The sequence below is a fragment of the Eublepharis macularius genome, chromosome 5, assembly GCF_028583425.1.
Source record: "Eublepharis macularius isolate TG4126 chromosome 5, MPM_Emac_v1.0, whole genome shotgun sequence".
NCBI lineage: Eukaryota > Metazoa > Chordata > Lepidosauria > Squamata > Eublepharidae > Eublepharis > Eublepharis macularius.
Window position 1 is genome coordinate 14,369,691 of NC_072794.1, and position 20,878 is coordinate 14,390,568.

The window sequence follows — 20,878 nt, forward strand, 5'->3', positions numbered from 1 at the left end:
AAAAGAAATAGGAATGCAAATGAACAAATGCTATTAGTTTCCCTATGTTTGGCTACCTCTGGCCTCTAAAACTGGAACATTTTCACCCTTCTTTAATTTTCAAGGGAGGATCCTGGGGGGGTGGGGGGGGGCAGTTCTCCTGCTATAGTGTTCTTGGCCACTCATTCCCCAGATAGGGTTGCCAGCCTCCAGGTAGTGGCTGGAGATCTCCCGGAATTACAACTGGTCTCCAGGCCAAAGAGATCAGTTCACCTGGAGAAAATGGCTACTTTGGGGGGTGGACGGTATGTAATTATGCCATGCCAAGGTCCTTTCCCTCCCCAAACCCCACTTTCTCCAGGTTTCTCCAGGTTTCACCCCCCCAGATCTCCAGGAATCTCCCAACTTGGAGCTGGGAACCCTACTGGCAGAGGAGAAATGCAACAATCTCATTGGCATTGTGCCAACTCACGGCATCCCTTCTGTTGCAAAACCGGAAGTGATGTCATCATGTACCTGCTGTGATACCTACAGCATTGCCTCATGGCGTCACTTCTGGTTTGCACAGGAAATGGCATCGTATGTTGGCGTGACACTGAGGAGATTGTCCCCCCCCACAAGAAACACAGACAAACTCTGTGATGTAATAGTACATATGGGTGCTTAAAAAAAATGAAAACAAAATTGTATATCTCTAAAATCTTGGGCTTTTGAAGGTCAGACATTATGCTAGACTAACTCCCAACCTAGCAGCCAAGTTTTGCCCATCCCAAAGGCACCTACAAGGGAAACCCCGAACAGCAATTCTGCTCAGATGTTTGACGCTACTGGCCCTGTGAACGCTCTGTTTACAAATGGCACCGCCCTGCTTCATTACCCTGCCATCCAAAGCGTGCGGCACGGGAGTTTAAAAGTCCCATTAAAGACATAAATAGATAAAAATTATATACCCGGAACGGAATTTATGATGTTCAGAACCTGAAGGTGGTGGGGGGAGATGGAGGAGACATTGAGGAGAAATCCATCCGTACACTGGAGGGAAACCCAAGGAAAAGCCCTCTGGAAAGGGACTTGTTGCTACCTCAAGGGGGAAAATGGAGCCACAGAAACTTACGTGAGGAATCGTTGAAGGCATTTTGACTTCATTATTTTTTGCTCACCGCCCATGCTCAGAGGCACTCCTCCAATGCCAATGTTTTAATGTTAAGAGGAAAAGCTTGGAGGGGAGCTATGGCACATTGGGGAAGAAAGGCAGAGGCAGGCTTTATTTGGGAGGATAACACACATGCCATGGGGCAGTCCCGTTTGGAAAGGGGGGAAGCAAATGTGGCTGACTGTGAACCTTTCAGAAGGGCAGCAATGTTGGCCTGTAACAGCGAAATAAAAGAGGAGCCTAGGAACTGGGACTGCCAAACTCCAGGCATGGCCTGGATTTTTTCCAGAATTACAACTGATCTCCAGACTACAGAGATCAGTTCCTGTGGAGAAAATGACTCCTTTGGAGGGTGGATTTTATGGCATTATACCTCACTTAGGCACCTCCCCACCCCAAGCTGTGACCTTCCAAGGCACCACACCCAAATCTCCAGGAATTTCCCAACCTATAGTTGGCTACTCTACCAACATTTATTCCAGCACAAGCTTTTGTGAGTCAGGACTCAGAGCTCCCTTCAATACAGCTGCCAAACTCACAGAAACCTCTGCTGGAATAAATTTCATTAGTCTTAGAAGTTCTACTGGACTTCTGTGTTACGTTGTGTCTGGATGTGGCAACAGATTGAAGAGAGGAGACAGAACACTGGTGTAAGGCATGGCAAGGTGCTAGTCCTCATCCAAAGCAGGTTGTGCCCAGCTGAGAAGGGAATGATGCCATCTGTCCAGGCATTAGAGGAGAAGGCCAACCTGAGCATGCTCGTATCTATCACCTGGGGAGGGCTCAGTGTTGCCCCCCCCACAACCTGGCCCCCATTGCTAATTTATCTCACTTTCCTTTTTAGCTCTTTCTGCGGATTGCAGGTTGCCATGGCGACGCAGCAGGCCACGAGCTCAGCCGTGCCGCAATCCGCTTGCCGGGGATTCAGGCAGCGCTGGGCCCCCTTTGTACTCGTGCATCCCCTCTGCACTCCCCCCTCACTTTACTCCTTCATTATAGATGAAATAAATACTATTCCTAAAGATACAGGACTGCCTTCGCCTTTAGAACTGGTAACGATTGGAGAGGCTGTGGTCAAAAGAGGTCAGAATCCATTCGAACATGTGCAGAGCACATTTCCACCCCCCCCCCCGGGTAGGGTTCCTGGAATCCCGTCAATTTGGAAGCCCACGGCTTCGGGGTTTAAAAGAATCTTTGTGGAATTATGTAGCGGTGGCTGCTCATAAGGGACTCAGATACATTCCTGGAGGAAAGGTCCATCAATAACTATACCGTCACAACGAAACTTCCATGTTCAAAGGCAGTATTTCTGAGTATCCGCTTTGCGGGGTGAGGTGGGCAACGATAAGCTCCCGCTTCAGTGCCCTGCTTATAGATCTTTTGGGGGCATTTGGATGAATTGGGATGCTGTACCCGATGGACCACTCGTCTGGTCCGGCACAGCAGTTCTTACATTCTTAAATAAATCAGTATTTGGCGGGAGGGAGACTTATGTTGAACTGAATTCTGAGGATCACTCTGCTCTGGCCTCCCTTCGGTGTTTAATCTCAGCTGGGGTTCTGTTTTAAATGACAGCGCTCAGTCCTGGAACTGATGAGCTTCTGATCACGTGCAGAGCGCATGTATCTCACACAGACACCACAAAAATCAGCAACAGGGAGAAGCATTAACAGGAATAAGAGGAGATCTCGGGCTGGTTTATCTTAGAAATGAAAACTTAACGAATAGTGATGGGCAAACAATTTTATGATTAGTGATGGGCACACGATCTCCCAAAATGTGCAATTTTTTAATTTTTACTTTTCACTATTTTCAATAACCATAAAAGAGTTGATATTCCAACTATTACAGAGTTTGTAATTGTATTCTTTCTATTATGGTTATTTAACATAAATATGATGACAACAAAAGATCCTAATTTTAGTGTTACTTGTTACAAGTTTTATACACACATGAGTGACAAAATGTGTAATTTTGAGAATATCTTCCTTGAATGTAGGAAAACACTCATCATGCATTGAGGAGGATTTAATAACATAGTAACATTCAATTTATGTACCGCCCTTCAGGACAACTTAATGCCCACTCAGAGTGGTTTACAAAATGTGTTATTATTATACTCACGACAATCACCCTGTGAGGCGGGTGGGGCTGAGAGTGCTCCGAGAAGCTGTGACTGACCCAAGGTCACCCCGCTGGCTTCAAGCGGAGGAGTGGGGAATCAAACCTGGTTATCCAAATTAGAGTCCCGCACTCCAAACTGACAGGATGCTTGCAAACTGTTTGCGCACATGTGCATATGTGCACAAATATGCCTGCCCCCCCCCCAAAACCATAAGCCACATTACATGTGTCAGGTGGTGGTCACATATGTGACAGAAGACACATGTTAAAAAACACTGTTGGGCTCGATTCTGCTCTAAGCATGGCATGCCAGGAGGAGGGGCTTCCACCTTCCTTCAAGTGCCGTTTTCTTGAGCTGGGGGGTCCAACTGCCCACACTCCAGAGCAGAAGCAGCCCCCACTGTGCTTTTTAAGGTGAGCCCCCGCCCCCCTGGCCACACATGTGACTACCACGCGGTTCAGGATGCCAAACCTGGCTCATGCTGCACCTCTCATGTAATAAGGATCTCACTTTTCCAAAGAGGAAAACCTGCTATGGGGTGGTGGTGCTTCTCTTAGCAGAGAATAGGTCCCAACTGAGATCTATCTCACCTGTGAATACTCCCCTCAATCTCCCCCTGCCCCCGCCCGATTTTCTGCCAGACTGACAAGAATGGTCATTTTTGCAACCTCCCAAACGGAATCAGATGACGAGGTAAACTACAGTTCCCATCATCCTGTGCAATTTAGTTCATTCCGAGCATGTTCGAACAGCAGCTACCAGCCACCTGCTTACATGGTGATGATGAATGCTACCAAAGATGCAGACAGAAATACACTCATGAAACCCTGTTCAGTTTATATGGGAACAAATCAGCCATTTAATCGTATGGAGGGCTCGACTTGAGAGAAAGTGGGAATTGCAAGCAGGCGTGGGTTGCCAGCTCTGTGCTGAGAAATTCCGGGAGATTTTGGAGTGAATCCTGGAGAGGGCAGGATTTGGGGAAGGGAGGGAGCTCAGCAGAGATGAGATTCAGTACAGCCTGCCCTCCAAAGCGGCTATTGTCTTCAGGGGAACTGATCTCAGTAGATTGCAGTAGATTGTAATTCCAGGCCTCACCAGGCGGTTGGCAACACTAAAAGAGGCTCAGTTTTCAAGCAAGGAGTACGGCATCAAGGATGATGATTATTTCTAGACTTGATGCTTATTTACAATCTTGTGTTTTTCTTTGGGCCATTTTGTGAGATTTTGAGTTTCACAGCTTGCTTCACGATGAAGGATTCTAAAGCGTTAGAAAGCTCATACACTACACCAACCTTTGGTAAGTTTGTCAACAACAATCTTCTGGGAAGAGTCCACTGCTGAGTTGTTGGAAGAGGAGGATTTAACGCTGTCCCTTTCCTCAGGTTTCAGAGGGGGACAAACCAAAGAGTTAGAAAGATAGAGAGGTCAGGGCATTCTGTTTACTGTTTACTGCCAGGGCCAGGCTTTCTGGCGCCTGAGGCTGGGGGCAGCTTCAGGGCTGTTGCTGCCCCCGTGTGCACATGTGCACCTGGACAATGTGATGACGTCACTGCGTGTGACGTCATCACACAACATGCCGCTGTAAGCTGGCCCCATTGGTGCGGCAGGCAGCTGGGACGGCACCCGGGTGGCCTCCCAGCCCTTCCGCTCAGTTGGCCCACACTGCCCCGGCTGTCTGCCATGCCTGGCCCAGAGTTGTGTGCTGGCGGCAGCAGTGGCAGCACAGGGCAACTAAGCAGGAGGGCTGCCCACTCAGACTGCCCTGCGCTGCTGCTGCCAGCACGTTCTTCAGGCCGGGCGCAGCAGCTGTGGGCCCGGCGCAGCAGGCAGCCAGGGTGGTATCCCAGCTCTCCCGCTCAGCTGCCAGCAGTGCTGCTGCCAGCTCCACAGCGTGCACCCCTGCCCCCGGTACCCCCTCCTGTGCCTCAGCACTCGAGGCGGCTGCCGGATCTGTCTCCATGGACACACTGGCCCTGTTTACCGCTCTGACTGTCCTTTGATATGTAGATTGCTATTCTCAGGATTTCCTCCTCCTGACTTCCTCCCTCTCACTTCTCTTCCTGGCTTTGTTCCAGGCAACATCTCTCCCCTTTTCCTACCTCCATCTTGGAAGTATGGATGCTGGACTTGTCCTAGAATCCATGCCCATCCTTAATCTAGATAGGATCCGTCTCTCTCCTTTCTTATCAGAGTATGGAGTTCCTACAATAAAGAACTCTTATTTCCTTTCTAAATATAAAGCAAGTGCATGATTTATTATTTTCATTCCTGCACACACACCAGCCAGCAGAACGAGCTCACAACCACCTATAATCACACTTCCTACACCAAACAATAGACTCTGCTAACGGCCCAAACATGGAATCCTTTAATTAGACTTCTAGGGCCAGCATAACAATTTATTTATCACGAGTGACCAGCAGAAAAATATCAGGTGGCATTCTTCATTAAATGAAAATACTACGCACCATCCTAACTGACTGTGGCGTTTCAACATGCAAACATTGGGATTTTCATCATTCAGCAGAAGTCAAACTCTTGTTGGCCTAGTCAGTCCCCTCTTGTCTGTTTTGTATTATCTGGAGTCAGCACAGCAATTGGTAATGGAATCGGTGTTTATTTGTACAAATTTTGTACAATGCACCATTATTGACACAACAGGTTGGTTCCTGTGGAGAAGCTCATTGAAGGAATTGGTGATGTGGATCTCTTTCCTCCCTCCTGCAAATGGCAGCCTGCCATTTGCAATGAAAATCCGCTCCGAGGGTCACAAACAAAACAAATTGCAGAGGAGAGAGAGAATCGGAGAAAACGGGAGGAAGAGGAACCCATTCCGCTGCAGCCTCCCTCCCAGCTTTTTCTTTCTTCAAATAAGTTGACCTGAAATCATTCTGAGTTCATCCCCCCAACGGTCAGAATATTTGGGAATACGTCATATACCAGTCAATCGGCTTTGTGTGAGGCTTCAACAATGCAAGTGCAATGCAATCTAGATGGAGCCTCCACAATCAAAGGCAGTGTATCCCCAAGTACAAGCAACAGTGGTGGTGATCTCCTTTTCCCTCTTTTCGGAAGCTTCTCAGAGGGATGCTACAGAAAACAGGAAGTTGGACTAGATGGACCATTGGTTTAATCTATAAATACAAAGACAAGTGTCCTGACTGACTCATCAAGGCCCAGCCTAAACCCCTGAACCCAGAAACTTGAAATTCGGGGAGAACATTCCTTTCATGATGTAAACACCCACTAAGAAGGGATTTTAAGAAATTCGCCCCCTAAAGGGGTAAAAAGGGGTAAAAATGTGTTTTCCCAAAGCTTCCCTGTGTGGCTGGCATGCTGCTGCCTGCTTGTGCCCCCGTCCACTGCCAGCTCGACCACTCTTCCCTGATTGGGCCAGCCTTTCAAGATCATTTGCATAAGTGGGCAGATTGGGGATCACAACATTCCACACCTCATTCCTCCCCCAGAGACAGTTGGAACCCAGAGGTCAATTGCGTATGCGGCCTGATTGGTCCTCACCCCCACATTCTAAACAGTCTACAGTTGCTATTGGGAGTCATTGAATGTGTCCTGAGGTCACAGTCTTCTCCTAAAAGTTCACTCAGGTTGCCAACTCAAAACAAAACAAAACCCAAAAATGTTACATATCTATAAGTATTATAACTTGATTTAAAGTAGTTAAATACCGTAGCGAAGCACAGGTATCAAGCTAGTCCAGTATATGGTGATCAAGGATACTGACTCCTAACAACAACAACATTAGATTTATATACCACCCTTCAGGACAACTTAACGCCCACTCAGAGTGGTTTACAAAGTGTGTTATTATGATCCTCTTGACAATCCCTCTGTGAGGTGGGAGGGGATGAGAGAGCTCTGGAAGAGCTGCGACTGACCCAAGGTCACCCAGCTGGCTTCAAGCAGAGGAGTGGGGAATCAATCCCGGTCCTGCCACTCTTAACCACTGCACCAAACTGTCTCTCCAGGGACGCTCTCTGAGGATTGCTGTTAGAAAGGAGAGGTTGGCCTTTAAGACCTGAATTGTGGGCTCCCATAGGGTTCGATCCTCTCCCCGATGTTATTTAATACATATATATTTATATATACACCCTCTTGCCGAGCTCATCAGAAAGTTTGGGGTTGGGTGCTGTGCTGTTAATTTGTTGATGACACTCCGCTCTTCCTTCTGCTGGATAAGCAGCCAGCAGCAGGGCACTTGACACTATCTCAACGCCTAGATGCAGTAGTCAAGTAGTTAAGAAGGGGCTGGCTGAATCCATCTAAGATGGAGGTCACATGGCTGGGAAAGACTGAGAATTTCTCTACATGAGACATGTGACACGTGAAGAACCCATGTCGGGAGATGCAATGTTAGCTGGAAAGTTTAGTTTAAAAAGACAGAGCTGGAGGCAGGGCAAAGGCTTTGCTATACACTGGAGCTGTGTGAAGGGGCTGTGAAATGCCAGAAGGGAAACTTCAGCCCATTATAACCTCTCAAGGTCTAAGCTTGGCTCTGAAAGGCAGCTCCAGTCTATTTCCATTCTTCACTGCCCTCTGGTTGCAATCCCACAGTTTTAGACTGGAAAGGTGAAACTGACAGAGCCTTTGCAGAGGTGAAGATGAAATTAACAAACCCTTTGAGAAGCGATCTGTCTTCTGGCTCTGTCTTTTTAAACTACACTTCCCGGCTAACATTGCATCTCCCTACACTTGGCAAACATATGCCAAGGCGTCTCGTGTAGAAAGACTGTGAGATGCTAGCTGGAGAGTCACTCCCAAGACTCAATGATATGCAGCTGATGGTTGTAGATTCTATAAAGAGCCTTGGGGGTACGGTTGGATTCTGTGCTATCAGTTGATAAACAAGTGTCCATGGTGACGGGGGGGCGGGCAGCATTTTTTCACCTATGTCCAGTCCATCAGCTGGCTCCTTATTTGTCTGGGTCTGACCTTGTCACATTGAGCCATGCAACAGTTACCTCCAGACTGGATTACTGCAATTCACTCTATGTAGGGCTACCCTTGAGAACACTTTAGAGGCTGCAGGTTGTCTGGAGTGCAGCTGCCAGGTTGCTGACCATAACACCATGGCTATCTCACATTATCCCAATTTTGCAGCAGCTGCACTGGCTACCAATTAGTCTCCAGATCTGTTTCAAGGTGCTGATGCTAACTTTTAAGGCCCTTAATGGGACCCTCATACCTACGGGACCATCTGTCCCTCTATAACCCCCATGCCCCCTTCGATCATCTTCTCAAGGCCTTTTGCAGGTGCCCAAACCCAGGACAGCTCAGTTAGCTGTTGCTAGGGAAAAGGCCTTCTCAGTTGCGGCCCCTATCCTATGGAATGTTCTCTGGTGGCAACTAGGCCCTGCCAAATCTGTTGAGTTTCCACAGGGCACACAAGGCCGAATTGTTCAAGTTGGCCTTTGAAGATTAACCAGACATTTTGGGGTTGGTCCTGACCATGGTATGTTGCTCAGCCAGATATTTTAATGTATTTTTAAAGATTTCAATTTTATTTTATTGTTATTACTTGTTCTTATGTTGGCCTCTCACTTACTAGATTGCTAAATGTTGTGAGTTGGGTGAGTGGCAACTAAAAATTGAGTAAAATAAATTATTTCTCAGAAACATGGTGGATTGGAGAAAATCAATGGGATATAGTCATCCCTGTATATAAGCTGTACAGGCAGAACAGGGAGGGACATGTTAGGAGAGATGTTGCATTGTATATCAAAGAGGTCATAGAATCAAATACGTTAGAAAACTTCAGGGGGATGAACTCTATAACAGAAGCAATATGGGTGGAAATACTGTGCCCTAATGGTAACTTAAAAGTGGCAATCATGGGTAAAGTGGACGGGTCCTCCTATGGGTTAAAAGTTGGGTGTGCTATCACTCAGAGCATTTTTTCTGGGGAAAGAGGTGGTGGAACTCAGTGGGTTGCCTTTGGCAAAAATGGTCACATGGCTGGTGGCCCCGACCCCTGATCTCCAGACAGAGGAGAGGTTAGATTGCCCTCCACGCCGCTGGAGTGGTGCGGAAGGCAATCTAAACTCCCCTCTGTCTGGCGATCAGGGGGCAGGGCCACCAGCCATGTGACCATTTTCAAGAGGTTCCGGAACTCCGTTCCACCGCGTTCCAGCTGAAAAAAAAGCCCTGCTATCACTCATCTGATCAAATTCTTGAGGCTGATCTCAAAATGGAGAAGGAAATAAGGGAGATGACTAAAGCAGATAATGTTGCAGTAGAAGAGAGCAAGAGCCCAGTAGCACCTGTAAGACTAACAAAATATGTGGTAGGGTAGGAGCTTTCATGAGTCACAGCTCACTTTGGAGAGTCACAACTCACAAAACACTAACAAAATTTGTGGTAGTGAGCTGACTCAGGAATGCTCATACCCTCCCACAGATTTTGTTAGTCTTATAGGCGCTACTGGACTCTTGCTCTTTTCTACTGCTACAGACGGACTAACGTGGCGACCCATCTTGATCTATCTCCATGGCAGATAATGTTGTGATAATGGGTGGCTTCAACTACCCTCACACTGACTGGGTAAATGAGAAAGTACTGAACGTGTTCTCCTGTACTGCTTATTGTATTGTGATATCCGTGCCATTTATCTAGAACCTTTGCTTCAAAATCGTGAAGGTCAGTTGGACGACAGTCAGACATGCCTTTTACTATCCACACATAACGCTGGGATCATTGAATCTGTGGCTAAATTTCTTTGTTGTGCATCGAAGAGGAGAAGAATGGTTTAAGTGATGGGGCAAGGGATTCTTTGTTGTTGTTGTCTCCTTGCTGACTGTGCATATGTATGTCCTGTTATGCCAATAAAGGTATTCGATTCGATTCGACTGGGCAAATGCTATAGAAATGAGATTCCTGGACATCGTAAATGACCGTGTATTGGAACTGTTGGTCACAGAGCCAACCAGAGGGGTAGTGATCTTGGACTTCATTCCGACTGGGGCTCAAGACCTGGGCCGATTCCAGACGGCCCTCTGCAATCCAAAACATTGCGCGTTGTCCTGCGTCATCGCGCGGAAAACGCGAAATATCGCATTTTCCGCGCAATGACGCGCAACGTTTTGGATTGCAGAGGGCCGTCTGGAATCGGCCCTTGTGAGGGATGTAGATGTTATCCCACCAACTGGGTACGGCATCCAGAATGCTATTAAATTCAGCATTCTTGTCAATGAAAACTTACCCCAAAAGTCCAAAGCACTAACATTGGATTTCAGAACAGGGAACTTTACAAAAACGAGGGGAATCATTAAAAGGAAGCTGAAAGGGAAACACAGGAGGGTCAAATCCTTGGGGGATGCTTAGAAGCTATTTAGAACCACACTAATTGAAGCCTGGGTGGAATGCAGCCCCCAGGGTAGAAAAGGTGCTGCCAAGTCTAAGAGAACGTCTGCTCAGTTAACTACCCATGTCAGGGAAGCCATAAAAAGAAAAAAAAAGACTTCTTTTAAGAAGTGGAAGATTTGCCCTAATGAAGTGAACAGAAGGGACCACAGGGTCGGACAAAAATAAGTGTAAATTAATAACTAGGCATGCAAAAATAGAATTTGAGGAGAGGGTTGCTCAAAGTATCAAAACCAACAATAAATCATTCATCATTTCTTAAAATTTTCTTTATCATTTCTCTTTCCAGAGCAGAAAACCAGACAAACAGCTGGGCCTTTGAATGACCGAGAAACAGAGGGAGAGATAAAGGAAGAGGGGGAGACAACAGAGAAACCTGATGAATTCTTTGTATCTATATTCACTTTGGAAGGTTGGGGCATGTACCCATGGCCACCGCTACCATTTCCAGAAAGGGAGGCTGAAGAATTAACTCAAATTGAAGCGACAAGAGATGAAGTTTTAGACCAATGGGGAAATGACAAACCAATGTCTCCAGGTCCTGATAGCATACACCCAAGGGCTCTTGTGGAACTCAAATGTGAGAATGCTTGATCTACGAACCCATATATGTAACTTGTCACTAAAATCAGCCACTGTAGCAAAAGACTGGAGAGTAGCAAATGTTACATGGATTTTTAAAAAAAGACATCCATAGGGGAACCAGGAAATTACAGGCTGGTTAGCCTAATGCCTGTCCCAGGAAAATTTGTAGAAACTGTGATCTGAGATAGAATTCTTAGGCAAATACAGGAACAAAGCGTGTTGAGGGGAAATCAGTACGGCTTCCACAAAGACAAGTCCTGCTTCAACAATTTCCTTTTTGCCTCCCGAAGGCTCTGTCAGTCCCCTTCTATGAGGCAAAGAGGAAATAAAGAAACCCTCTGAGGAGAAATCTTTGTGGCTCTGTAGAGAGGGGAAATTGAGGGAGCCTTCTGATCTCTTTTAAAACTCATCTTCCCGGCTAACATTGTGACTCCCCTCACGTGCGCATCCTCGTAATTTGCCTCTTGTAGCTTAGCTCTCAGAGCTCTCTCAGCCTCCTCCACCTCACAGGGGGATTGCCATGAGGATAATAATAACATACTTTGTAAACCACTCTGAGCGGGTGTTAAGTCGTCCTGAAGGGTGGTATATAAATCGAATGTTGTTGTTGTTCTTATAACAGAGCTGGAGACAGTCCAGAAGAGGGCAACCAAGATGTTTAGGGATTTGGGAACACTTTGCTTATGAGGAAGGGCTGAAGAGCCTAGGACTTTTCTGTTTAGAGAAGAGATGACTGACCTGGGTGGGGGGGGACATGATAGATGTTTATAAAATTATCCACAGAGTAGAGAGAGTAGATGGAGGCAGGGCCGGATCGACAGGGGGGGCAGGGGGGGTAGTCTTCCCCCGGTGCCGCCAAAGTGGGGGTGCCGAGCACAGCTGCCACCCCAGGAGCGTGCGGGCGGCAAGACAGGGGGTGTGTTTGCCACGTGCCCCGTCCAGCGGAGCTGGCGGCAGCAGCACGGGTGGCTGGGAGGCCACAGGTGCCATTCGCCTGCCCCGCAGGACAAGGGGCGGCCGGCTTGCCACGCACCCCTTGTCCTGCGGGGCAGGTGAATGGTGCGGACGGCCTCCCAGCCACCCACGCTGCCGCCGCCAGCTCCGCGGCACGCCAGGACAGCCGGCTTGCCACGGGGCAGCACGTGCCACCTGTGTGATGACATCACAGAGCGATGTCATCACGCAGCGCCAGGAGCACGTGTGCGCACAGTGGCCAGACTTTGGTTGCCCTGGGCACTGGCAACCGTAGATCCGGCCCTGGATGGAGGGCATCTTTTCTCCCTCTCCCAAAATACTAGAACTTGAGGGCATCCAATGAGGCTGATGGGCAGCAGATTCAGGACAGAGAAAAGGAAATTTTGTACACAGCGAGCGATTAGGATGTGGAGTTCACTGCCAGAGGATGTCGGGATGGCCACAGACAGCTTTAAAAGGGGATTAGATGGATCCATGGAGGCTACGTCCATCACTGGCTCCTAGACATGGTGACTAAGGGGAACCTCCACATTCCGAGGCAGTCAACCTTTGAATCCCAGTGCCAGAAAGCAACATCAGGAGAAGGCCTCGGCCTCTATGCCCTGTTGTTGGCCCTCCGTAGCAACCATCTGGCTGCAGTGAGAGACAGGATGCTGGACTAGACAAACCACTGGTCTGATCCAGCAGGGCTCTTCTTATAGAATCATAGGATTGGAAGGGCTCTCCAGGGTCATCTAGTCCAACCCCGTGCACAGTGCAGGAAATTCACAACTACCTCCCTGCCCCACACCCCTAGGGACCCCTGCTCCATGCCCAGACAATGGCAAAAGCACACCAACTGAAGTCTGAGTATATTCTAATAAAGTTTGTATTAAATAAGTTATTCAGTTCCCGTCTGTTCTCCTTCTGCACCCAGTTTCTGAGAGGTGAAATGTTGTTCTGCCATTTATGAACCAAGGCCATGAGAAAAATGGAACATATCTCACGTTACCTGTCCCCGATGTACAGTGTCCTGTTGATCGTTACCATCCGCTGAATGTTGAGGCGCTCTGCCCCGCCATCTTGGCTGGAGTACCTGCCCATCCCGTTGCCCACAAAGACTGAATATTGCTTCACAGCTGTGGGGATATGAGGGAAGACGGTGGGTAGTCCTGGGTGATTCTTGAATTTAACTGCAATTTGGTTATGGAATCATGTATGAACATGGCAGAACAGGTAGTACATCCGCTCTGGATTGAGAGATCCAGTTCAAATCTCCCTCTCTGCTCAGCCAAAAAGCTACTGGGTGGCTTTGGTGTTGGCACGGCCTACCTTACAGTGTCAGCGTAACAATACAATGGGGAAAACTACACTGTCTTTAAAGGAGAGACAGGATAACAATGCTGTGAATTCACAATGGAAAGGATGAACTCCTACATATAATTAGGGGGCAGTGCTGAGTGGCTAGCACTTGTGACGTCAGCAGAGTGGGGCTGAAGAAAAACCTTCTCACCCACGCCACCCTCTGCAACTGAAGTGATCTTCAAGTAACGAACTCACTGCTTTTCCCAAATGGATGCTTCCACTGTAAATATATGTTGGAAATAGCAATGTCTGGTGTACTGCAGCAGCAAGAAGGAAGAAGAGCCTTCTATGCAGGGGGCAGCAAGGATCACTTAGCTAGGACAGTGAGAGCAGCATCTCTCTTGTTTCCTGGGGGTCATTTCCTTGTCTCCTATTGGGCTAAACAGGGCAATATCCTGCTTCTTCTTTCTCCTGCCACACTTTTTTTCTCTCTCTGCAAGATGTAGTCAGATAGCAAGGAATCTCTCTCTCTTCTCTTTGCTATCAAGTATGTATTTCCTCAAATAAACTTTTTGCCTCTTTAATCAGCACAGTGTAACTTCACTGCATTATTTTGCACTCAGCTAACAATATAAACTCCATGTCCCCCAATCCCAAAGTACTTACAGTCTTCAAGGGACATGCTGATGGGGCCGGGTTCTTCAGGGAATAAGGCTTGGGTCGTCCCCTCCAGCAGCAATAGCAGGACAAGCGGGATATATGGTGGGCTCATGGTCTCCATGGGGAGCGCCTGTTATATCTATGGGGTTCAAGACAAGACAAGAGAATTAAGACCAAGTTTCGCTTTGGAGGGTTTTTTTTTTTTTTTTAGTGCATGACATTCATCCATAGAGGGTGCACAGAATTATGCCAGGAGAATCTGCACGGAAACAGTGAGGATGATAGGGGAGATGGTAGAGAGAATTTCAAATTCCTCATCCAACCCCAAATCTCTACTTCCATTTTATGTGATTCAAACCTGTAATTCTTTTGTGTACTTTTCAGTTTCCTTGCATGATTTCCCCTTGTGAAATGCACACCCTTTTCACCTTCAATAAATCAGTGCCATGGAGAATATGGAGAAATGACTTACAGCGGACACATAAATACAAGTGTAAAAACCTATGCACCCTGAGATATGTATGATTACAGAATTGAGAACAAAAAGCAGAACGAAAAGCTCAGCAAGGGCATGGACTCCCCAAGGGCACAGCTTTCCTGCCTCTGCACTCCAGCCGCAGCCCAAAATTCCCCTCCCCAAATGCTGTTCCTTGGGGTAGAGGACTGCCATGAACAGCCTTATAGGGGATCAGAAGTCTGCTGCAGGAGGGAAGAAATAGGGAAAAATAATCCCCCCCCCCTGCACTGATGGAAATTCTAGGTGGGATCCAACCGTATGCAACAAAATGGGGAACATTTGCTTTTACGTACGTATGTATAACTTGCATCAATTAGGCCCTGGCAAATCTGTATGGAAGGGGAGGGAAATCTCAGAACTAGAATGACTGGTGCTTCTAGGCTTGGAGAGGATATTGCCCCACCCCCTCACCCCCAAGACAGACCTGCGCAACGAGTGGCATATGCTTTTCTCCACCACTGTTCCTTGGATCTCCAGGTTTTGCACAAACGTAGCAAACCAGGAGTCGCCAGGAAGTCTTATTAAATGATAACGTCCCACTTTGTACCCCTTCATAATGCCTCCGCACACTCCAAAAGGCACGAAGGAACCTTGCAAATGTTTCGGTTTCAAGGATGTCTACCGAAACACCTGTTCTGCACCATCATATGTGGATACAATGGGGGTCGGGCTCAGATTTCCTGCTGACAAGAGGGGGCTGATGAGGGAATTCTCCCTCTTTCCTCCCCCCACTGCTCAACCCAGTTGTTGAGAGACAAAAAACCAGCCAACTGTCTGTTAGGCTACAAGGAATGCCTCTTCGAAATGTCCTGATCTCTCCCGGGCCACAAAATCCCTCGAGGGAACCAGCGAACAGAACTTTCCCAACATTGTAGTGAACAGCTTCCCACCGAAGAAAGGTTTAGGTACTTGGGTTTAGGAAGCAGGGAGACTGCTACAAGGAACAGAACTGTGCTTTATAATGTCATGAACGGTCCCGACGATAAGTCAACATTATTCTCTCTTACGGCTTCAAAGGATAACATAGGACCAGCCGACACAATCAGTAGGTTGAGAAGAAATGGAAGCAAGATGTTTATCACACAATACAGAATCCCCGTAGGGAGTCTGTTGCCATAGCGTGTACGATGTTTGGTGCGCATTGGCTGTTTCCCATGTCACACATAATGGCACTCAATTTCCAGGCCGCTTTTTGGCAGATGTGATGCAGAGAATATTAGTACGGTTGACATCCGATAGATATCAAGCATGAGATCTCAGCAGCAGTCAAACAATGTGTCCCGCATATTCCTAAAGGCAACGTTTTGCATTCAGCATTGGAGAGGCCAAAATGGGACATTTTGGCACATTCTCCGAATATTCATTTCAGCTCGCTCGGATGCCCCAGTACACATTGGCCACAAATCCTGCAGGCTCACTACAACACCGCGTCTCTATCTTACTCCTCTGCTGGATATAGCCTCACTCCTCAGTTGGGCCAGTTTCCAACTTGCCTTGCTTGTGTACACTTCAAGAACTAGTTGGTTTAGCCCAGTAGAAGTGTAGTCAGTCGATGGAGCTTAGCAGCAGAAGAAGAGGTTGGTTGCTGGGGAGCGTGATAAGATTTTCTTAGCTCTTATCACCTTGTAGAAGGGCTAGATCTTTCAAGTTGCAGACTGCAGTCTAGGCACTGCGTTGTCCGTTTTGTTGGAACTGAATCCTTTTGAAAGAGGAGTAAATGAGAAGAATCCTGCGCTTTGGTGGACTTGAGAAATGGGACTTCACTCACCACAAATTTTGCAAATTTTGATTAATTGAACTTTGTTGCAGTTTCCTGTTCACTGCTATCTTTATTTGTGAGCTATGTTGATTTTGTTGCATGGTTCTGTGCGAGAGAAAGGTTGAGGTAAAGACAGTTTCATTTTAGATCAATTTGCTGAATTAGCCCCATGGAACCAACACAGAAAGAGGTTATATTTGTATGGACCGGGCTGGTTGAAAATATACCCACTGTTTGCATGGTAGGAGCAAGCTGATCTCCAGTGGTGCTAGATGTACTGCCAGGATTCAGTGCAGCCCCGGGAGGCGAGGACAGCTACAGGATACAGGCAGCAAGGGGCCCAGAAAGTGACAATGGGGATAAGCCACAGATGCTTATTTCATACTGCCTGGCAGTGTTGTGAGTCCATGGAATCACAGGCTGAAGCCACACCCACAATATTCATGCACAGCCAATAGGGAAATTCCTGGGTTTGGGGGGTGGAGCCTCAAGAGGGCAGGGTTGGGGATGGGGAGGGACCTGGATGGCAAGTATAATGCCATACAGTCCACCCTCCAAAGCAGCCCCTTTCTCCAGATGAATTGATCTCTGCAGCATGGAGACCAATGGTTATTCTGGGAGATCTCTTTGCCCTGCCTGGAGGTTGGCAACTCAAACTGCCACTGACTGGGAAATAGATGAGATTCAGTAATGTGTCTCTGTAGTGCCCCACGCAGCTGCTTGGGTCTTTGGGGCAGAGAATCAGCCCTGGGTTTGGATAGATCCCCAGGAGTTGATCCCTTGCTTGGTTTGTTGGCTAGAGGTCCTCCTTACCCCTCAACCAGGCACCAGTCCAACCAAGCTATTTTCGACCCAGGATCTTGTCAGGGAGTGCACGGCCCATCCAAGGCAGGACATTATCCTACAGGCCGTAGTGCTGAGTCCACGTACCACCAGGTATCTGACACACTTTCAGTTCCACTTCCAGTCGTGGCTTGCTGGAAAGCTGCCTTCCAGAAGGACCCTTTGTTTTGCCCTCCTCCTTCCATGAATGCTGTATAGCTCAGTCGCACAACGAGACTGAGTTCTCAACATGTTCCTTCTGAAATAAATTAACAGGTCTGTTTTTTTTAAAAAAAGAGCAATAACTATGCCCTCATCCTTCACTTGCCGAGAAGAGGCGTTATCAACCTTAATTCTCACCTTGTGCTGGCAGAGAACTTCAGGTGATAATGTCAGGAGTGTTTATGCACACAAGCGTGAGGCCACACCAGAGAGGCGAGGGAGAAAGAGAAGCGAGAGATAAAGGAGTCGACACATTAAAAAGTCTTAACTCAGGAGGTAGAAATCGGCCCATTTTAATTCCTTTTTGCTTCTGTACGCGGCTGTCGCAAGTGTTTGCGTTTTGATAAATTTTACTGTTGGTTGTCTCGATTTGCGAATTTCTTTCGCACCACGGTAGATGTCATTTTGATGCACCTGACGCATATGAAGGGGCCAAGTTGAATGGAAAATCACAGAATCACATTTTTTCAATATCGGCAAGAGGAATTTTAAAAAAAAATTCTCTTTACCTCAGCACGGAAAAGATCGTTTCCAAAACAAAGATATTCTAATCAATTTGTTAACTCCCCAATACTCAACATAGGTTAGTAAAGTTGTAGTGGTTAGAGGGCGGGGACTGGGTTCAAATCTTCCTTCAGCAAAGGGGATGACCGTGGGGCAATCTGTCTAAGTCAGCCTGATCTACCACATAAAGTTTTTGCGAGACTAAAATGCAGAATGGAAAACCATGTATGCCATCTCGAGCTCCTTGGGCAGGTTAAAAAAATATGTAATAGGGCTTTTTTTCTGGGAAAAGAGGTGGTGGAACTCGGTGGGTTGCCCTCAGAGAAAATGGTCACATGGCTGGTGGTCCCGCCCCCTGATCTCCAGACAGAGGGGAGTTTAGATTGCCCTCCAGCCAAGTGGCACGGAGGGCAATCTCAACTCCCCTCTGTCTGGAGATCAGGGGGCGAGGCCACCAGCCATGTGACCATTTTCAAGAGGTTCCGGAACTCCGTTCTACCACATTCCAGCTGAAAAAAAGCCCTGGTAATAGATAAACATAGATCCTCTGCTATGGGACAGAGTAAAAGGTATGGTCATTTCCAAACATGGCCCCAACTCTATTACCCCAACCCTTTCCATGGGGATTATACCTCAGCCATCCATAAATGTGGGAGAATGTGAAGGACTGCACATGGCACATACTGGGGCAGTTTGACTTTCTCCTTCTCCCCGGACACTCAGGTCATTGAAAACCACTCTCGTTCTCTCGTTGCCTAGCCTCGTTCTGGGTTGCTTGTGACAAGATGGGCCCAGAGTGCCCTCCAGGAGTATCTTATTTCATTAAAATCTTTCTGTTCTTTGAGTTCTCTCATGTTCCGTCGCTCTCTAACATGACTATATGGGATGGAGTCTTCTCAGCTGTGGCATCCCAAGTTACAGCACTCCTTTCTTCTGTTAGAAAAGGAGGACCCTCTGCTGTCCCTTTCCTCAGGTTTCGGAGGGGGGCAAACCAAAGAGTTAGAAAGACAGAGAGGTCAGGACATCTGTTTACTGCTCTGACTATCCTTTGATGTGTAGATTGCTAATCTCAGGACTTCCTCCTCCTGACATCCTTCTCTTCCTTGCTTTGTCACTCTCCTCTCCCTTCTCTCCTTCTTACAACCATGGATGCCATCCATGTCTGTCCTTAGATTATATAGGTAGATAAGGGCCGTTTCCAGACGGCTTACCTGCCTCTGGAACGTCACGCCATGTTGAGGGGAAAACGCGAAATATCATGTTTTCTCATGCGAGTTTTGCACGATGTCGCGCAAAACTCGCACGAGAAAACACGGTATTTCGCGTTTTCCCCGCAACATGGCGCGATGTTCCAGAGGCAGGTAAGCCGTCTGGAAACGGCCCTCTATTTCTCCTCCTTTCTTATGAGAGTATGGAGTTCCTAATATAAAGAACTCTTATTTCCTTTCTAAATATAAGCAAGTGTATGTTTTATTACTTTCTCTTTCACACTCACACCAGCTAGCATAACCAGCTCATAACACCCTTGGTCATGGTTTCATTGCAAATGATATAAGGCCCTACTATAGATTCCTTTAAATAGCTTTCTGGGGCCAACAAGCAATTTATGTATCATCTTTGTCAGGGGATTTTGCTCTGCCCCTTTACCTGGGCCCATGCTATCTGTCTGTCTGTCCGTCCGTCCATCCGTCTGCCCTAAAAATGCCTGCTTGATTTGTTTTCATGAGGTTGTGTTTTCTGGCCAGCTATCTTTTGTCATTTTATGCTGAGCTGAATATGTCATTTAAAAGGCGGGTCACACATTTATTATTGTTATTTCTCATGGTCTGTTACCTGTCTTGACTGTTTTTGTGTCTTTTTCTGGTCTCTGTTTTGATTCCCACCATTGTCTGTGTTTAATAAATAATAATCAGAAGATGATTATGATTAATAGTAGCGTTAACAATTGTTGGCATAAACAGGAGAAAAAAACGAAAGGTTATTTTGCTCGAAACCTTTAAATCCTCAGTGCTCCAATTACATGAAAAACAATTTCATAGAGAGACCCTTCCCCCCACTAATCAGCATCTGGAGTCCCCCCTCCATAAAGATCTTAATTTTATTCTTAGGTCATTAAGGTGTGGAGAGTCCACATTCTCTTTGAAAGACATTAAAGAGAAAATGATCATCCAGCTGTCCAGAGGTAAGGCTGCTATATTGCAAAGAGCAATGAAATTTACTTTCAACTCTTTTTTTTAAAAGGAACCTTCCCAAATGCAAAGGGGGGGGGAATTAAACCTAAAGCAGAAAGACTGAGAAGTCCACGGTGCTTCGTTTGCATGTCAATCATCTGGATATTGTTATCTGGGCTGCTTTGCCGAAGAGAAGTGACACTTTTCAAAAGCCAACTGTCACTGGGGAGGAGGGAGGGGGCCAAAAGCTGGCAGTGGCCTGACCTGAGCAAAGCTTGTTCTCATCTTTCATCACTTTGCAAAATTTGGGGGAATTTGGAACAGGGCTGCATCGCTTTATTCAAAGCCAAGGCTTTTTTTCTGGGAAAAGAGGTGGTGGAACTCAAGACCGCACAATGACATCACTTTGGGTCAGCTGGAACAAGGGGGGAGGTTTTTAAAGTTTGAATTGCCCTCGGCGAAAATGGTCACATGGCCGGTGGCCCCGCCCCCTGATCTCCAGACAGAGGGGAGTTTAGATTGCCCTCCGAGGGCAATCTAAACTCCCCTCTGTCTGGAGATCAGGGGGCGGGGCCACCGGCCATGTGACCATTTTCAAGAGGTGCCAGAACTCCATTCCACCGCGTTCCCACTGAAAAAAAGCCCTGTTCAAAGCCAACCCTTTCTGTGGTCTTTCCACTTCGTGGTGGGCACTGGAGACGTCCAAGTGACCTTGAAAGAAGCACGTAAGGATTCCAAGCCC

At 47.2% G+C, this 20,878-nt stretch overlaps 1 protein-coding gene across 1 annotated transcript in view; it reads right to left on the reverse strand.

Annotated features, from left to right (window-relative positions):
• The window catches only part of SEMA6B (semaphorin 6B), a 176,022-nt gene that overhangs the window by 50,638 nt on the left and 104,506 nt on the right, over positions 1 to 20,878 (reverse strand). The window contains exons 2-3 of the mRNA XM_054980607.1: positions 14,148 to 14,280; positions 13,189 to 13,315 (exon numbers count right to left, since the gene is read on the reverse strand). Of these exons, the coding sequence (XP_054836582.1) occupies positions 13,189 to 13,315; positions 14,148 to 14,262 (242 nt within the window). The 5' untranslated portion in view covers positions 14,263 to 14,280. The remainder of the gene's footprint in view (positions 1 to 13,188; positions 13,316 to 14,147; positions 14,281 to 20,878) is intronic.